The following is a 17437-nucleotide window of genomic DNA, read 5'->3' on the forward strand; positions in this document are numbered from 1 at the left end:
TGCTCAACCCGCTCCGCCCAGTAAGAGAAGATGAAAAGTATTCCAGCGCTCTCTTTGCTGTAGTAGTGGCTTTAAGAAGAAATAGGTGGGAAACGGTGTAGCTGGGACTGGGGTCTTGGAGCGGCAGCGAACAGCACAGAAGTGTGTATACACACACACACACGTACGCACGCAAGCACACACTCCCTCCCACCCCGCCTGCCGGGCGCTCGGGCGGGCTGGGAGGGGGAACCCGGGCGGGGAGCCGGAGGCGCCGCGAGGCGAGGCCGGGGTGGGGCGGGGTCCGGGCGGCCCGGGGGGCGGAGTCAAGGGCGGGGGCTCCCCGGCCGCGCGCCCAGCGCCCCGTGCAGCCTGCAAGTTTGCTCGGCGATCTCGGGCGACTCTCGGGCTACCTGAACCGGCCACCACGTCAGCGCCACATCATCTGGGTTTTTTCTATTTGCAAGGAAACAGGAACAGAAGGGCGAAGAAGCTCTCCGGAGCGGGCGGGCGGCGGGCCGGTCTGCGGCGCGGGCCTCGCGGCCGGGCGGCTGAGAAGATGCTGCAGTCCCTCGCCGGCAGCTCGTGCGTGCGCCTGGTGGAGCGGCACCGCTCGGCCTGGTGCTTCGGCTTCCTGGTGCTCGGCTACCTGCTCTACCTGGTCTTCGGCGCCGTGGTCTTCTCGTCGGTGGAGCTGCCCTACGAGGACCTGCTGCGCCAGGAGCTGCGCAAGCTGAAGCGGCGCTTCCTGGAGGAGCACGAGTGCCTGTCCGAGCCGCAGCTCGAGCAGTTCCTGGGCCGGGTGCTGGAGGCCAGCAACTATGGCGTGTCGGTGCTCAGCAACGCCTCGGGCAACTGGAACTGGGACTTCACCTCCGCGCTCTTCTTCGCCAGCACCGTGCTCTCCACCACAGGTAGGAGGCCCGCCCCCCGCCCCCGGCCCCGATCGGCCCCCTGATCCGCCCCCCGCCCCCCCCCCCCCCGCCTTCCTCCTTCCATCCCCGGGCCCCTCCGGCTCTGATCACTGGGGACCGGCTCCGCGGCGCCGGAAGCCGGCGAGGTGGCCTCAGAGCGCGACTCGGGGGTGGCCGCCCGGAACTCTTAGATCGTGGTCCCTAACCCTTCGGCCTGGGCGGCTGCAGGGGTCCCTCGGGCTGCGGTTTTTAGTTCGCGACATCCTACACCGGACCGGCCACTTGGAGTCGGTACCGTCCTGGCCAGCGCGCGGCGAGGCCGGGGGTGGTGGAAACTCTCCGGTGCTCCGAGGGCGCTCACCTCCCTCCCTCCCCCACCCCGTCCGGCCGAGGCTGCGGAACCGAAGGATAACGCGTTAAAGGGTCACCTTCCGGAGGGGGCCTCTCTTCGGATGAAGCAGTGGTGTTTTCGGCTCTTTTCTGTCGTGGGGGCCGTTTTAGGGTTAGCCGAGTGACAGCGCTCTGCTCATCACAGGTGACCTTTGAGCGCACAGGCCGATCCGGTTTCTTTTCGGAGCGGGAGGAGGTTTGAGGGAAGGGAGCATCCGATTGCCCGTGAACCGGCAAAATGGGGGCACCCTGATTCAGCATTTTTTTTTTCAACTTACCGTGTGCGAGGCCACCCTTCAACTCCTAGGCGCCACTTCGCTCGCACCGCTCACCCGGCCACCCGGCAGGACGTTCACGGATGGAGGATGTCCTGGGGGCGGGAGGAGGCCGGCCCCACGCCCCAGGGCGCAGAGACTATGCCAGATTGGACGGAACAGGCTAAGTTGTCCCAGCAGTGGCCAAGTGAGGCACGTATACACCTGAGGAGCAGGTGTTATCCATTGGGCTCTGGACCCTGGCAAGTGGTCTCAGAGAGCGTCCGGCGCGCCGTCCCGCCTCTATCCATGAGGTCAGTTCTTAGAACAGCCCATCTTGGCTTCCACAAGGTCACACGCTTCCTGGTTGCCGGTGTCGTCCTGGAACCTGGGCCTCGTGATTTCCCTGCCAGGACGTGCAGTACACCATCCCCCCACCTTTACAGGTGAATCAACTTGTGTTTCTCGGATTCTGCCTTCTCCCCGTCGCCTCCCAGGGATTATTTCTTTATAATCCCCTTGGGTTAAACCCAGTTCTGCTAATTATTTGGTAATGAGTAATGGTATACTATCCAGGTTTCATGTAATACGGTGAGTCAAGTGTGGGGTGAATTACTAAACTGACAGGAGTCTGCCCTGCAATAAACAGAAGTAGAATTCTGCTTTGTATTGTGACGTTTTCTAAAAGTAGCCTTAAGACAGACCTGTTATCTTACTTTTTAACTTTTCCAACGCTGCTCTTTCGTTTTTGTTCTGACCAGTCCCGCTTTCACTGTGTTTACCTCACTCTGTTCCTTAGATCCTTTAGAACTCACCTTGTCTTTCCTTTGGAGTATGTTTGTGCTAAATCGGGAATCATTTCTTCTCTGCAGAAGTAAGTGGTTTCACTGAGCTGCAGAAGGTCTACAGCTAGGTCACAATGTTGGGTAAATATTATGGAGAATGATGATAAGTTTTAGTACTTTCTAAATAACGGTACTTCAAAGATGGAACAGGAGTAAGAACTGCATTATGAGGAAAAGAACAGGTTTGCTGCTCCTGGGTGGGATTTTCCATTCACTGATGCAGCTCTTGTATAATCTCAACATCAGATGCACCTAATTAAATGTCAGAAATACTAGTTTACATCTTGAACAGACAGTTCTTTCCCAGATTCCCTCCCTCCCTTTTTGCAACTAGAAAAATCTGCAGTTCTTGTTAAAAAAAAAAAAAAAAAAAAGGTGGGGAAAGATGTCTTATTGTTGGTATTCGGATTGCATTGTAGTTCCTAAGAAAGTGTGTATTCAGGCAAAACAAGAGTTCATTTAGGAAATCAGTGCAAGGGGGCACTTAAGGATAAACTAGATGAAAAACATTTGCTTCTTGGTTTGTAAAATGAGCAAATCAGTGAATTCTTGTCATTGATAGAATAGAATTTATTAATTCAAATACAATGTTAATAAAAATGTAGAATTTTATTCTAAATCATAGATACTCTTTTTTCGGTTTTCTATTGACCCATCCTGTGACATGTGTGATGTTCCATGTGTTACTGGTTTTGTGGCAGAGGATCAGGTAATTTTTAGGGTCAATCTAGTGTACTTCATTGCTAGAAAAATATTTTCTGGAAAAGTACCAGGCAACTCAAATGAATTGGAATCGTGGTTTATGCTTCTCTTCAGGTAGATATTAGACACGCTGTAATTTTTTTTCTTTTTGAATTTTATTTATTTTTGTACACAGCAGGTTATTATTAGTTATCCATTTTATACATATTAGTGTATATATGTCAATCCCAATCTCCCAATTCATCACCCCCCCGCCCCTCCACCAGCTGTAATTTTTAAAAAACTCTTCTACCACGGATGATGGCAACTCACTGAGATAATTGTCACCCTGTCAATCAGTGCAGTCAACCCCTGGCTTGGCCAGAATGGTAACAACAGGCGTTACAAAGTTGTGGTTCTTGGTGGTCACCATCATAACACAGGAACACGAACTCACTGATGGCAGAATCTTCTCCCAGAAAGTACAAGCTTCCATTTCTGGAAAGAACTGGGTAAAGTCTTCCTTCATGGTCTGTTTGGAAGAAGCCTTAGGTTCGTAATTCAGCAATGTTCTCTTCATTCTTTGCTCTGCCAAGGACTCTGAATTATTTCCAGCAAATAATTGAACATCTCTTTACTTCTTGATTATAAAAAGATCTAGAGCAACATCTACATGGAAATCGTGAGCATGGAAGAAACTGCAGTCCACTTTTACCTTTTCAGGGGGCAGGGCTGTATAAAAATAAAAGGAGGTTATTATACATGTGGGTATTTCCCACATAACTGTGATTTTTTTTTCAAGGATTAAAGAAATAATATCTAGGTGATTCTTGGAGAGTAAGAAATAGTTTTTCTTCAGTAGCCATATAAAATGGTGAGCAATCTCGTTCATTCTTAAGAACAGTTTGTCCAAACACGGGTATGAATTTCATGTACAATATTCTGAGCAAAAGCCAAATACAAAAAAGTATTAGTCTGTAATTCCATTTATGTGATGTTCTAGAATAAACAAAATTCACATCTAGTGAAATATACAGTGGAAGAGAGGTAAGGACTAGGGGATAATTCTGAATGAGGAATGAGCACAAAAGTAATTTCTGGGGTGATGGAAGTAATCTGCTTATTGGCAGGACTGTAGTTGACACCGGTGTATGATTTATCCAGATACATTGAATTTTGAACTTTGGATTTGTGCATTTGACCATGCGTAAATTTTACCTGAAATAAGGGAACCATACACAACGACAACATGATACGTATAAAAATGCTTACTACAGGTTTTCCCTGGTGGCGCAGTGGTTGAGAGTACGCCTGCCGATGCAGGGGACGCGGGCTCGTGCCCCGGTGCGGGAAGATCCCACGTGCCGCGGAGCGGCGGGGCCCGTGAGCCGTGGCCGCTGAGCCTGCGCGTCGGGAGCCTGTGCTCCGCAGCGGGAGAGGCCACGGCAGCGAGAGGCCCGCGTACCGCAAAGAAAAAAAGATTACTACAGACATCTAGAGGGTAGTTACTAATAAAATGGCAGGACGGAGTGTTATTCTGGAGGGTCTCATATGTGTCTTCTCAGTTACTAGTGTGTTCCATTTTGTAATTTAGATGGTGTTTAGATAGTTGTCTTTATAATAATTTTTAAATATACAACTACGTTTGATATGCTATTCTGTACATAAATTTCAGTACTTAACACAAGGTTAAAAGTTTATATGGAGTGAAAAGGTTTTGCTGATAGCTATGCTAATTTTTATTTTATTTAATTAATTAATTAATTTTTTTTGCGGTACGTGGGCCTCTGACTGTTGTGGCCTCTCCCGTTGCGGAGCACAGGCTCCAGACGCGCAGGCTCCGCGGCCATGGCTCACGGGCCCAGCCGCTCCACGGCATGTGGGATCTTCCCGGACCGGGGCAGGAACCTGTGTCCTCTGCATCGTCAGGCAGACTCTCAACCACTGCGCCACCAGAAAAGCCCTATGCTAATTTTTAAAAAAGAAGAACCAAGGGGTATGTTCAACCCAGGCTCCTGATTTGTCCCTCCCCCCAGTGTCTCCCCTTTGGTAGCCATGGGTTTGTTTTCAGGATCTGTGCGTCTGTTTCTGTTTTGTAAATAAGTTCATTTGTGTCGTTTTTTAAATGGGATTCCACATATGAGTGATACCGAGTGACGTTTGTCTTTGTCTGACTTGCTTCACATAGTATGATGGTCTCCAGGTCCATCCGTGTTGCTGCAGATGGCAAGATTTGCTGCTTTTTATGCCCAACTGATATTCCATTTGTAAGCAAGACTTAAACACAGACTTAGAACTGTAAAACTCCTCAAAAAACATAAGGAAAACTTCTTGGACGTTGGTCATGGCAATATTTTTTGGATTTCACCTGAAAATCACAGGTAGCAAAGCCCCAAATACAAAAATGGGACTACATCAAACTCAAAAGCTTCTACACAAAGGAAATAATCAACAAAATGAAATGGCATATATTCTCTTTATCAGGGTGAAATCCTCTTCTATTAAGTGTTTATTGATCATTTTTACTGTGAAAGAGTTTTGCTTGTTGACGAATACTTTTTCTCTAATGACATAATTTTGTGATTTTTAATCTTCCTATCTTTAATATGCTATAATATGCTAATTATATTAATTAAACTGATTTTGTATTTCTGGGATTAATAATTTAAAAAAAAGAACAGTTTGTCATGTCAGTTTACTACGTATTGCTTCAGTATTCATCCCCCTAAGCAAGGCTCTATCATGATGGTGGATGGGGAAAATATACAGTTTTTGTATGTATATGTGATTAAAACTGCCACAACTTTGCTGCTTTACGAGTATGGGGTCCACACGATTGCTCAGTCCCCGTTTCCGTCATTTGCAGGCATGCTGCCTTGTCCCTCGTTGTGAAGAGCTGTTTTAAGACTCTTATTTAAAGGGCCCAGAAAAGGAACTTAATTTGGCTTGTTTTCTAATGGCCTTTGTGTTAGTCAGGTCGGCAGCATTGGCAGTTTTCAAAAAAAGAGGGTGGGAAAAGGTAATGGGAGGTGCCTGATGGATCCTTAGTTTTCAGATTATTTTCAGGAGAAGTGTATTTTCACCAACAACAGATATTTATTGAGCTCTTAGAATAGAATAGGGGTGGGTGAACTATGGCTTCAGGGTCAAATCTGACCTACCACCTATTTTTGTTTGTCCCAAGCTAAGAATGGTTTTTATATATTCAAATAGCTGAAAAGAAGTCAAAAGGAAAACAGGACTTCCTGACACATTCAAGTTTTTTGGCACACCCATCTGCTTCTGTATAATGGTTGCTTTCCACGTCCAATGGCAGAGCTGAGAGTTGTGACAGAAACTAGAGGCCCATGTGCCCTAAAATATTAACTGTCTGGCCTTTTGTAGAAAAAGTTGGCCAACCCCTCCTTAAAATGATGCTTGGAAGGAACTCTAAGTCAGAGGAGTTCTAAGTGCCTTACTTGCTTTTGGAAAACTTTCTAGAGGACAGTTTAGCTCCCTCAGGTTTCTCTGTGCTGCTTTTCTAAGTGGTTTGCAACATTTAAATTATGCACTGCCACTCATAGCCTCTTCCAGAACAAATGATTGTTTATTATAGGATGTGTCACTAGTTTTTGGTCAAATCTGTGACACACTGCTTTTTTTCTTTTTTTTTAAATGGTGACAGAGCTACACTTCATGTTGGGATTACCTTTTCTAAAATGTGCAGTAAATACTATATTATATCTGGAGCAGAAATGACAACAAGGAAGGAAATTCCACCAGAAGCAAACAAGCAAACTCTATCAGCCAGAAGAGACATCTGACATCCCACGTGCAGAAGTTTGCACTATTTATTCACAGGAGAGCCTTTGGTCTTGATTTTGAGCCTTTACATTTAATGCTAACAAATTCAACGATCTGGTTTTCAAGCCCCTGAAAAGTGAAAAAAGGAAAGGCACAGCTCCAGGCAAACGTTAAGAGAAAGGTCATGAAAAGACACATACCTTAAAAACCAGGGAAATAAAATGATACTGTGTGCCAGGCAGTATTTTCATATATTACCTTCTGTGTATTGCCAGGAAGTGATGAGGTGTAGGTGTCATTATCCTAACTTTACAGAGGCTGGGACGGAAGTTTTGCTTGAGTGACTTCTCTAACTAGGTCACAGAGCTAGAAGTGACTGGCCTTGATTTAAATCCAGACGTGTCTGAATTAAGAACTTGAGTTTTACCTAGTGTCTGGGCATAGGGGGTTGTTTTGGGATGACTCCTGTCTCCCAGATTCAGATGTTGAAGTCCTCACCCCAGTACTTCAACGTGTGACTATATACTTGGAGGTAGGACCTTTGAAGAGGTGATTAAGTTAAAATGAGGACCCAGTGAGAAGGTGGCCATCTGCAAGCCAAGGAGAGAGGCCTCGGAAGAAACCAACCCTGCAGACACCTTGATCTTGGACTTCCAGCCTCCAGAACTGGGAGAAAATAAATTTCTTTGTTCAAGTCACCCAGTCACTTTGTAATGGCAGCCCCAGCAAACTAATACAGAATTACTCAGGTAATTATTTTTTAGTTGTACGAATAACCCCTCCACCCCTCCCCAAAATATATAGGAGCACAAACATAATTTTTAAGGTCTTTACTGTTGCAGCCAACAATTTCATTTGCCTGGGTTGGGTTGGACATCCTTGTTTTAGAACACAGTCTAGTAATTGATACAATTGAAATATATTGAATTGATAATGGAAATACCGAGAACAGTACTTCAACATGCTTCTGTTTAAGAAAACACAGATGTGTGTGATAAATTCTAGAAACATTTCCATCCAATAATGATCAAAGAGTAGATATTAGTGTTTAATGTGTAAACCCATACCTGTGTATAGAACATCAGTTCTTTAGTATTTTGAAAGATTTTTTTTTTCAAGACTATAAATACGCTGTTATCTGTGCCTGTTTTATGGCACCTGGGACATACTGTACTGTTATAAATGAATGTATCTTGAAAGAAAGTATGTGTTGCTTTTGTGATATAACTGTAAGTCTTGTCAAGAATACAATCTCCAATTATCCCAGGAGCCTAGGGGGAAGTCTGGTGCCTTTCAGGACAAGTAGTTTTATGGCACTGCTGGTCGTTGGGGCAGAGCACCAACGTGGGGGAGTAGAGTGCTGGAAGTTTGGAGCAAGTGGAATTGCTAATGCTCAACCAATGTCCAGCTCACGTGGGTCAACTTGCTACAAGCTGGCTTCAGGCACAGAGACGGTGTCTACACCGTACGCTCTCCTTGGCGTAGTTAGAGTGCCCTGTGCTAGATTTTATTCTTAAGAGATGTCATCATTCGATCCCAACTGTGGCCAAATCTGTGAAAGACTGAGATGCTTTGCTTCTCCGTTAACTGGTGTGTGATCATACCGCCTCTTACCGGCACGAGACAAAGGCTGTCTCTCTGTCGAAAAGTGGGCAACTTCAGAGGCGTCGTCTTCACCACCATGATGTTTCTTTCTCTCTCCTTCACTCAGTTGGTGCTCTGACTTGCTTTGTTCCTTCTGGGTAGATTCCTTGTCCTCAGAGTTTGTGGCCACTCTCTGTCGGGGCAGGGCTGTGCCCCTGACCAGAGGTCAAAATGAAGAAAGTGGGGTGGGGAGTTGCTGGCTTTCTTATTCCACACTTTCAACAAATAAAAACTATATTCTGTAGTTTTCAAGGAATATGCCGTACTTTTGCTTGACTCTCATGGGTTTCTCTGCTCTTTTCCAATAAGTTTCTTTGTTTTGATTGTTCATTTTAAATCTGGATGATGGAGGTGTAATTTCGTACGGGAAAATATATCCTTTTTAAGGATACAGCTGTATGAATTTTCCCACCAGCATCATCAAGATAGAGAATACATCCATCACCCTACAAGGTTTCTTCATGCTCTTTTCTTGTCACTTTCTTCTACCCAAAGTCAGAAACTGACGACTACTTTGCTGTAGCTTTTCTAGAATGTCATATAAATGAAATGATATGGTATGCAAAAAAAAAAAGAAAGGGGTTTGGAGGTATAGAGGGGCTGTATCTGAAAGGGCTGTGTGATTCTCTCCCTGAGCATGAATCAGACCAGCAGGGCTTGTCTGTTATTATCTAGCCGTGTTCATGTTTCTCCTCTTGAACTGGTAAAACAGAATCAATTCTTATATTAAAGAGATTAATTGGGTTATGTTAGACATGGGCAGTGGGTTTTTTTTGGGTTTTTTTTTGGCGGCACGCGGGCCTCTCACTGTTGTGGCCTCTCCCGTTGCGGAGCACAGGCTCCGGACGCGCAGGCTCAGTGGCCATGGCTCACGGGCCCAGCCGCTCCGCGGCATGTGGGATCTTCCCGGACCAGCGCACGAACCCACATCCCCTGCACCGGCAGGCGGACTATCAATCACTGTGCCACCAGGGAAGCCCCGGGCAGTGTTTTTTAATTGGCTCCCATATGCTCAATCCCAAATCAGAGTCTAACTGTTTGCATTGGCTCCTCGGGCTCAGGTCGACTTGCTCTGTGAAATCAAAGCCTGCCCTCTGAAGCCTGGGTGGATTGATACCTGGTGATGAGCTTTAGGCAGAAAGCTCCTGGGGAACTCAGAGACCCAGTACATGCAGTGTCAGTATAACCCTGGCTAATGGGTGCAGAGCAGAGACAGCAAAAGCACACAGAATAAAAAGTGCTAGTTTTCATTTGCCTTGAATGTGGTCCATAGATTACACATGAGAATAAGAGTTGGAGGCTCTGATGGTAATGTCCGGCCCTTGTTACTGCTTGGATGGCACCGTGACCCGAGTTAAGCTGTTTAATCAAGTCGATGCCTCAGCCCCCTTTCCACTCAGCTTTATGGAAGCCTCCTGCGGTTTTTTCAGACCCTGGTTTTCATTGTTTGGTCTGCAGCACGGTCTGATCAGTGAGCCTTCTGCCTGATGGCTCCCATAAGGCCTTGTGTACTACCTTATGTCGGAACAGTCCATTCTAATGTTACAGCACTTACCACCTTGTACTGACATCATCTGTTTTCCTATCTGACCTCTCCCACGAGCGGCCCTGAGTCTGAGCACATTTTCAGCCTCCCTTCCCATCCCCAGCACTCAGTAGGGCCTCATTAAGTGCAATTTAAGGCACCTATCTTCACACTTGGGAATCTGTTTCCTCCTCTGGAAAATGAGGAAGGTTCTAAAGATGTTCTTCATTTTCAAGAGGCCTTTAGATATAATTCCATTGCCTTGATGAAGAGACAGAGGCCCAGATTGCTTTAATAACTTTGGAAGTTACTCATATTGTCAACTGAAACATTTTGCACAACCTAAAAGTTGAGGATTTTGTTTTATTCGGCGGACATTCTGAGGACTTCAAGCTTGGGACACAGCATCTCAGATAACTCTGAGGGACTGCTCTGAAAAGGCATAGGGGGAGCCAGGATATAGAGGAGTTTTTGCAACAGAGACCAGGTAGTCAGGACATCAAGAGATTACTGTTAATTAAGGAAAACCGGACCTCTCAAGTTAAGGAATTTCGTGCTTTTCTCTGTAGGGGAAGATGCAAAGTCTGGGCTCACTGAATTCATTCCTTTGATATGCACCTCAGCCATCTGAGGCCAGTGTCCTGTGCTTCTAATCCGGCGGCTGTAATGTGAAGGCTTGATGGCTGCAGCATTGTTTACCGATATATAGCAGGCAATATTTTTTATTCACAGTATAAAAGCAGTTGTAGCTGAGTGCCTCATGTCCACTCAGTGCCCTGTGAAGGGTCCTGGGTGATCTAAAGGAAGGACGAAGGGATTCTTAAGCCAGTGTTTATTGGGCCCTTGGGGATCTTGCCTTCCTGGATGTGTCCATCTAGGAGGGGGAGAGATGCGGGAAACAAGATAACTAAGTTAAGTGCATAGTACGTACCATGGGGATAAATCTAAGGAGAAACGTCCTGCAGCGAAGGGAACCAAGGAGCTAGGGAGCATGTATTAGTGTGTGCTCGGGGCAGGGTGGGGTCCAGGAGGGTGGTCTTTGATGAGGAAGCCAAAAGAGGCCTTCCTGAGGAGATGGCATTTGAGCTGAAGGAGGTGGGAGGCCATTATATAGCCATCTGGGGAGCTGTGTTCCAGGACCGGGTCCCCATATTGGAGGGGCAGCTGGAAAGCCGCTGTGGCTGGATCCCAGTGAGAGGGGGAGTGATGGGGCCCGTGGTGGAGGATGTCATAGGCCACTGCAGAGCATCTTGCTGTTCTCTCAGCAAGGTGGAGAGTATTGGGAGATTTTTAGTAAAGGGCGGTGGAGATAGGTGGTGAGAGTTGTCAGATTTCAGGTATGTATTGATGATAGAACCCACAGGGTTTGCTGATGGATTGGATGTGACTTGTGAGACACAGTGGTCAAGAGGGAACCCCCCCGCCAGGTTTTTGGTCAGAGCCCCTGGCCGTGTGGAGACGGAGGGAAAGCTGGGGAAGGATGGGGTGTCGGGTGGAGCTCAGATGTGGGCCTGCTGAGCTCGAGATCCCTACTGGGTGTCCAGGGGTCTCCACAAAGCATACACTCACCCCAGTGTGGTGGCCTGGGGAGACTGTAACTGCTTCCATTTGTTCAGCGGGCCTTGATTTCAGGTAGCGTCACCTGCATCATTTATCTGACTGCAGAGGTTAAAGGCTTTTGAGGGGTGATATCTGAACTTGTCCTTGAAGGAGAAAGAGAGTGTCATTAAATAGAAAAGAGGGGAAAGTACTCAGATTGAAAATGTGAATTCTCTGGGCTGAGTTGCCCTTTGAGGAATGCATTTAACCGTAGCTTAAACTCTGTGCTTCAACGTCCAAGCTAAGAAAGAGCATCTAAACTGTTGTATTGTTTCCTACTTTAGTATTATGTAAGGCTGCGTGGGAAACTGGGGGGGAAAGGGCAGAAGGGTTTGCTTCATATTTTCTTAAGTTTAACAATCATATATTTAGCATTTGATACAGTTCAATGTAAAATTTACATTATATTTTGTCCAAAGAAAAACAATAAATAGATATCTTTGGTATACTTTTTTTAGGAGCAGCTAACATTTAAGTTACCAAGGAATCAATCTAGGTCGCTTCTCTTTTTAGGAAGTAAATAAGAAAAACACGAGTTTTTTGTTTTTCCCACAAGGGATCTAGACATTTTCAGAGTCTGTCAGTTTCAAATAAACACATTTACAATTTGTAACAAATGGGAAAATTATCATGTGACTCAGAAAACCACCTGAGTAATTTTCATTTCCTCAGAGTATTTTGTTTTTTTAAGTTTGCCAAATTGCCACGTGAAATGATCCCATTTGTATAGCTCCCTGCTCATGGCCGTCCATGGTCTAAGCATCCTCTTCTTTTTCTCAAATGTTGTTTTTTTGATGTCGTCTCCGCTTGTGCGTAACAGGAAGGAAAGCAGTGTTTGAAACTAGAATTAAAAGGTTAAACCTTATTGTAACTAAAATTCTTCAAATGTTTGAACACTGGTTGCCAAGGCACTCAATTATTTAAAGACTGGTGTTCGGTGGATTAAGTTAATTAAAGCAGCCGGAGAGGCTGTTCTGCAGCTGCCTGGGTGTCAGATGCCCCACTGAGAAGTTATGAGTGGGGAGAGAAGCCTCCACATCACGACCTACCTGCCACCAGTGCTGGGACTTGAGCCACGGCAGCAAAACAGCCACTGGCCAGTGATGCAGATGCAGTGCCCAGCAGGGGGAGCGGAGCCCCGGCCTCACCTCCGCCAAGGGGACCAGCAATCTTCCACCTTGTGCGCCCCGCCTCCCCGATGCATCTTATATTTAAAGATGGAAAGGACAAACTGAAATTGACAAGGACAGCGACAGAAATGCAAACTTCTGTTAGTAGTTTATGGAACCCGATCTAAGCCTGCATTCGTTCTCCTAGCAGCTCTGGCTGAACATCTACCATTTAAAAAGATCATCTGGGGCTTCCCTGGTGGCGCAGTGGTTGAGAGTCCGCCTGCCGATGCAGGGGACGCGGGTTCGTGCCCCGGTCCGGGAAGATCCCACATGCCGTGGAGCGGCTGGGCCCGTGAGCCATGGCCGCTGGGCCTGCGCGTCTGGAGCCTGTGCTCCGCAACGGAAGAGGCCACAACAGTGAGAGGCCCGCGTACCGCATAAAAAAAAAAAAAATGGCTGAAAGAGATAACCACTGACTTCAAAAAGCCTGCAGTCCAGGGACTTCCCAGGTGGGCCAGTGGTTAAGAGTCCACCATCTAGGACTTCCCTGGTGGCACAATGGTTAGGAATCCACCTGCTAATGCAGGGGACGTGGGTTCGAGCCCTGGTCTGGGAAGATCTCACATGCCACGGAGCAACTAAGCCCGTGCGCCACAACTACTGGGCCTGCAAGCCACAACTACTGAAGCTCGCGTGCCTAGAGCCCGTGCTCCACAACGAGAGAGGCCACCGCAATGAGACACCTGTGCACCGCAATGAACAGTAGCCCCCACTCGCCGCACCTAGAGAAAGCCTGCGTGCAGCGACGAAGACCCAACACAGCCAAAAGTAAAGAAATTTTTATATATATAAAAAGAATCCACCATCTAATTCAGGGGATGCCGTTTCGATCCCTGGTCAGGGAACTAAGATCCCACATGCTGCAGGGCAACTAAGCCTTTGGGCCAAAACTAGAGAAGCTAGCGTGCCACAACTACTGAGCCCACGCGCTCTGGAGCCTGATTGCCACAACCAGAGAAGGCCACACACTGCAATGAAGACCCAGCACAGCCAAAAAAAAAAAAAAAAAAAAAAGAAGGCTGCAGTCCAGCTGCAGAGGGTAAACTAATACATAAACAGCCGTACGGGGTATAGATAGATACCTATGTGCTGAATTGTGTGAGGCCCTGGGAGCAGCTGTAGGATTTTGCAGGGGAGACCAGGGTGGGCTGAGGTGCTCAGAGAAGCCTCACGTATGCTCAGCACTGGTACCCAAAGAGGAATTGAGCCTGGCCTTCGAGAGAGCATGGGATGCCAGCCTCACCCAGCCCAGAGCCACCTGTGGGTGAGCCGCTGAAGAGATGTACATGTAGAGGCGAGGGCCTCAAATGTGGGAAGCAGAGTTTGCGCGTGGACTCTGTGGGTAATAGGGTGCCACTGCAGGTTCCTGAGCCTGCGCTATGATGAACAGTCCGGCCTGCAGACTGGCTTAAGAGGAGGGAAGCTAAATGTAGGGGCCATGGCTCTGAGGCTTTTGCAGTCAGTCAAACACAGGTAGCTTGCACTGAAGAAGAGACAGAAGTGCCCAGAGGACCACCAGAGTATGGAGAGTTGCAGGATGGGGTGGGGAAGGGCCCCAGGAAGAGCTCACACAGAGCTCGTAAGTGGACATAAATGGGGGCTCCTAGGCCCTGGGGCAGTGGGATAAGGGAGATCACCGTGGCCTGGCATACCGAGAATTTCACAGCCCACACCCCCATGAGATTAACGTGGATCACCATGTTGCCCAAGTTCTTGCCGGGTGTGTATGTGGCCGGAAACAACCCCAGGCCTGTTCTCCTTCACCTCCTCACCCGTCTGTGGGTTGCCCAGCCCCCAGACTTTGGTGTGTTTCTGGGGGACGCAGGGAGGCTATGGCGAGCTGGGTCCCTCCCCGCAAGTTCTCGTGGCTTCTGCCACAGGATGGTGAATAAGCTCTCCAGGCTGAGGCAATCAATGTTTCTTGTAGTTATTAGTATGTCATTTAGTTACAAAGGAGCACTTTCTAAATAGTGTTGAAAACTTCAAAGTCGGTAGAATAGCCATTCCCAGATCATGTGGATACATCTACTTGGCTCTAAGTTAGTTCTCTTTGGACAGACTAAAATCTCAACTTCAACCCCGTTCCTGAGCGACCTAGCTCCTGACTTTAAAAGAAACACGCATATTATACGTGCGGTTCTTCGCATGTCATAATCATTCAAGAGGATTCCCTAGTGCACAGACTCAGCGTAAGGATGTCTGGCTTCGCGCTAATCTGCTAGTCTTCATTTTTGCTTCAAGGGCAGCCAGTATTACAAATCCTTTCTTCACAAGGAAGCTGGGATGGCAGAACAGATATATGAAAACTCATAAAAGCTTTGAGGCAAAGACACCCCTTAGTATACATCTTTAAATTCACGGTCTTATTCTGTTTTCTTCCTCATCAGATGTGACTTTTATTTTTAACCACACACGTGATCGCACTAGCAAAGTCTCCTTTTCCTTCTTGCTACCTCACTGGAAAGCCGTGAACTCAAGAAGTGTGTTCCGTGTTGAACCCACATGTGCACAGTTGTTTTCGTAGCCAAGGTATTTCCACAGCTCCTTGGCGAGTCTGAGAGATTCCCATATGTGGAAATGTTGAAAAGCAAAGCAAAGTTGATTAGGTTCTTAATTCTCTTAAAAATCTGCCCAAGGGACTTCCCTGGTAGCGCAGTGGTTAAGAATCCACCATCTAGGACTTCCCTGGTGGCACAGTGGTTAGGAATCCGCCTGCCAATGCAGGGGACACGGGTTCAAGCCCTGGTCCGGGAAGATCCCACATGCCACAGAGCAACTAAGCCCATGAGCCACAAGTCCTGAAGTCCGTGCGCCTAGAGCCCGTGCTCCACAACAAGAGAAGACGCCGCAATGAGAAGCCCACACACCGCAACGAAGACCCAATGCAGCCAAAAATAAATAAATTAAATAAATAAAAATCTGCCCAAACAAATTTATGGTTGCCAAGGGGGAAAGGGGTCGGGGCAGGGATAAATTGGGAGTGACATATTCATACTACTATATATAAAATAGATAACTAATGAGGACCTACCGTATAGCACAGGGAACTCTACTCAATACTCTGTAATGACCTATATGGGGAAAGAATCTAAAGAAGACTTGGATATATGTCTGTATAACTGATCCACTTTGCTGTACACCTGAAACACAACGTTGTAAATCAACTATCCTCCAATAAAAATTAATTTAAAAAAAAGAATCTGCCATCTAACCTCTGAGAATCCACCCTGGCGAATTTCAGTGTTAGACCCTACCCCTGCCCCAACGTCTCCTTGGTCAGATGTACTCTCAGGGCAGTAAGAGCCCCGCAGAAAAGTGATACAGAGCTCCCCCGAAGCAGGTGAGAGGCAGGGCTCGGGCATTTCCAAAAGACTAAATTAGAATAGGTTAAATGTTATAATAATGTCACCCTTACTTCCATTCTAATAAGCTTTCTTGAATAGGAAAAAAAAATGCATTACCTCTGGCTGGGAGAATTTTGCACCATCCACGGTCTGTTTTATTTCTACCAGTGTCGGGAATTCGTAATTCTAAAAGGCGTGATGGTCACTGATTATCATAGTGTTTCTTTCCCTTTCCAACCAGCCGGATACCACACCAGGGCATATGCCCACGAGAGCGTGTCACACGCTGGCTAGCTGATGTCTGTTTAGCTATTGGGTAAGAGGAGGAGAGTCGTTGCTCAAAGACACAGAGTTTAATTAGGCCCACCTCATTATTATGTTTCTCCTTAATGAGTAGGGTTTTAAGCCCAACAGTTATCGGCTCGAAAGCAGAAAAAAATTAGCCTGTGCCCTGGTACATTGAAGAGAGTATGCAGCGCGTTAACTCAGCGTGAATTTAATTGAATTCCTCCTTGCTCATATACATGATGGTTTTGAAAGCCACTCTCCCTTCTACCTAAAAGTACAATAAAGCCACTCAATTTCATCTGTCCACTTCGCATGTTTTAAAAGGTGTGTGCCTGCAGGAACCCAGTGAGATGATTCCTTTGCTTCTGAGTTTTTCCAGCCTCCCCTTTTTTCCCCTCACCTGTGCAATGAGGCTGGGCTAGAATCTTAGTGTTATGTTCCCAAAGAAGCATCTTCACACTTCTCACACAGTGGGGCCGTTCCTGTGTGTGCTCTCGTTAAAGGCCGACGGGTTCAGCCTTTTCCCCAGCAGGTAACTCAACATTTCTCGTTAAATGCAGAGGTAGAGAGAGTGTGTCATCCAGAAGCTTTAGTGACTGAGCCTGTCTTCTGGTTCGGTCCCCTCTGATGCGGGCAGAACCCTGTCCTAGTCCCTGGAGAGGGATCATAGCTCAACCTGGCCCTGGACCTGAAAACCAACTCTAACCTCTAGCCCCACAAACCAGACAGTGTCTGCCCAAGATGCCATGACCCTGGTACCCTGGTTCTGTCAATACATGTGTGCTGCTGCGCTCATTGGAAGAGGAAGGCATAGCTTTGTGTCCTAAGTGGGAGCGGGACGTTTGCTGACGGGCTCAGCAGCAGTTAATATGTGCTCTGTCTGCTTACTTCAGGCAATGTTCTCTTCATTCCCCTCAAGCCTGCTGCCAAAGTTAATAATTCACTTTTACATGGACATGCTCGCCCTGTTTCCTACATTTCTTCCCTAAAAATTTCAGCTCTAACTTGAAGCCGATAAG

The 17437-nt window shown here is 46.9% G+C and overlaps 1 protein-coding gene across 1 annotated transcript in view; it reads left to right on the top strand.

The window, feature by feature from the left end:
* Positions 1-335: 335 nt before the first annotated feature.
* The window catches only part of KCNK1 (potassium two pore domain channel subfamily K member 1), a 52914-nt gene continuing 35812 nt past the window's right edge, over positions 336-17437 (top strand). The window contains exon 1 of the mRNA XM_032609292.1: positions 336-893. Within this exon, the coding sequence (XP_032465183.1) occupies positions 539-893 (355 nt within the window). The 5' untranslated portion in view covers positions 336-538. The remainder of the gene's footprint in view (positions 894-17437) is intronic.

Source organism: Phocoena sinus, chromosome 16 (genome assembly GCF_008692025.1).
Source record: "Phocoena sinus isolate mPhoSin1 chromosome 16, mPhoSin1.pri, whole genome shotgun sequence".
Taxonomy (NCBI): Eukaryota; Metazoa; Chordata; class Mammalia; order Artiodactyla; family Phocoenidae; genus Phocoena; species Phocoena sinus.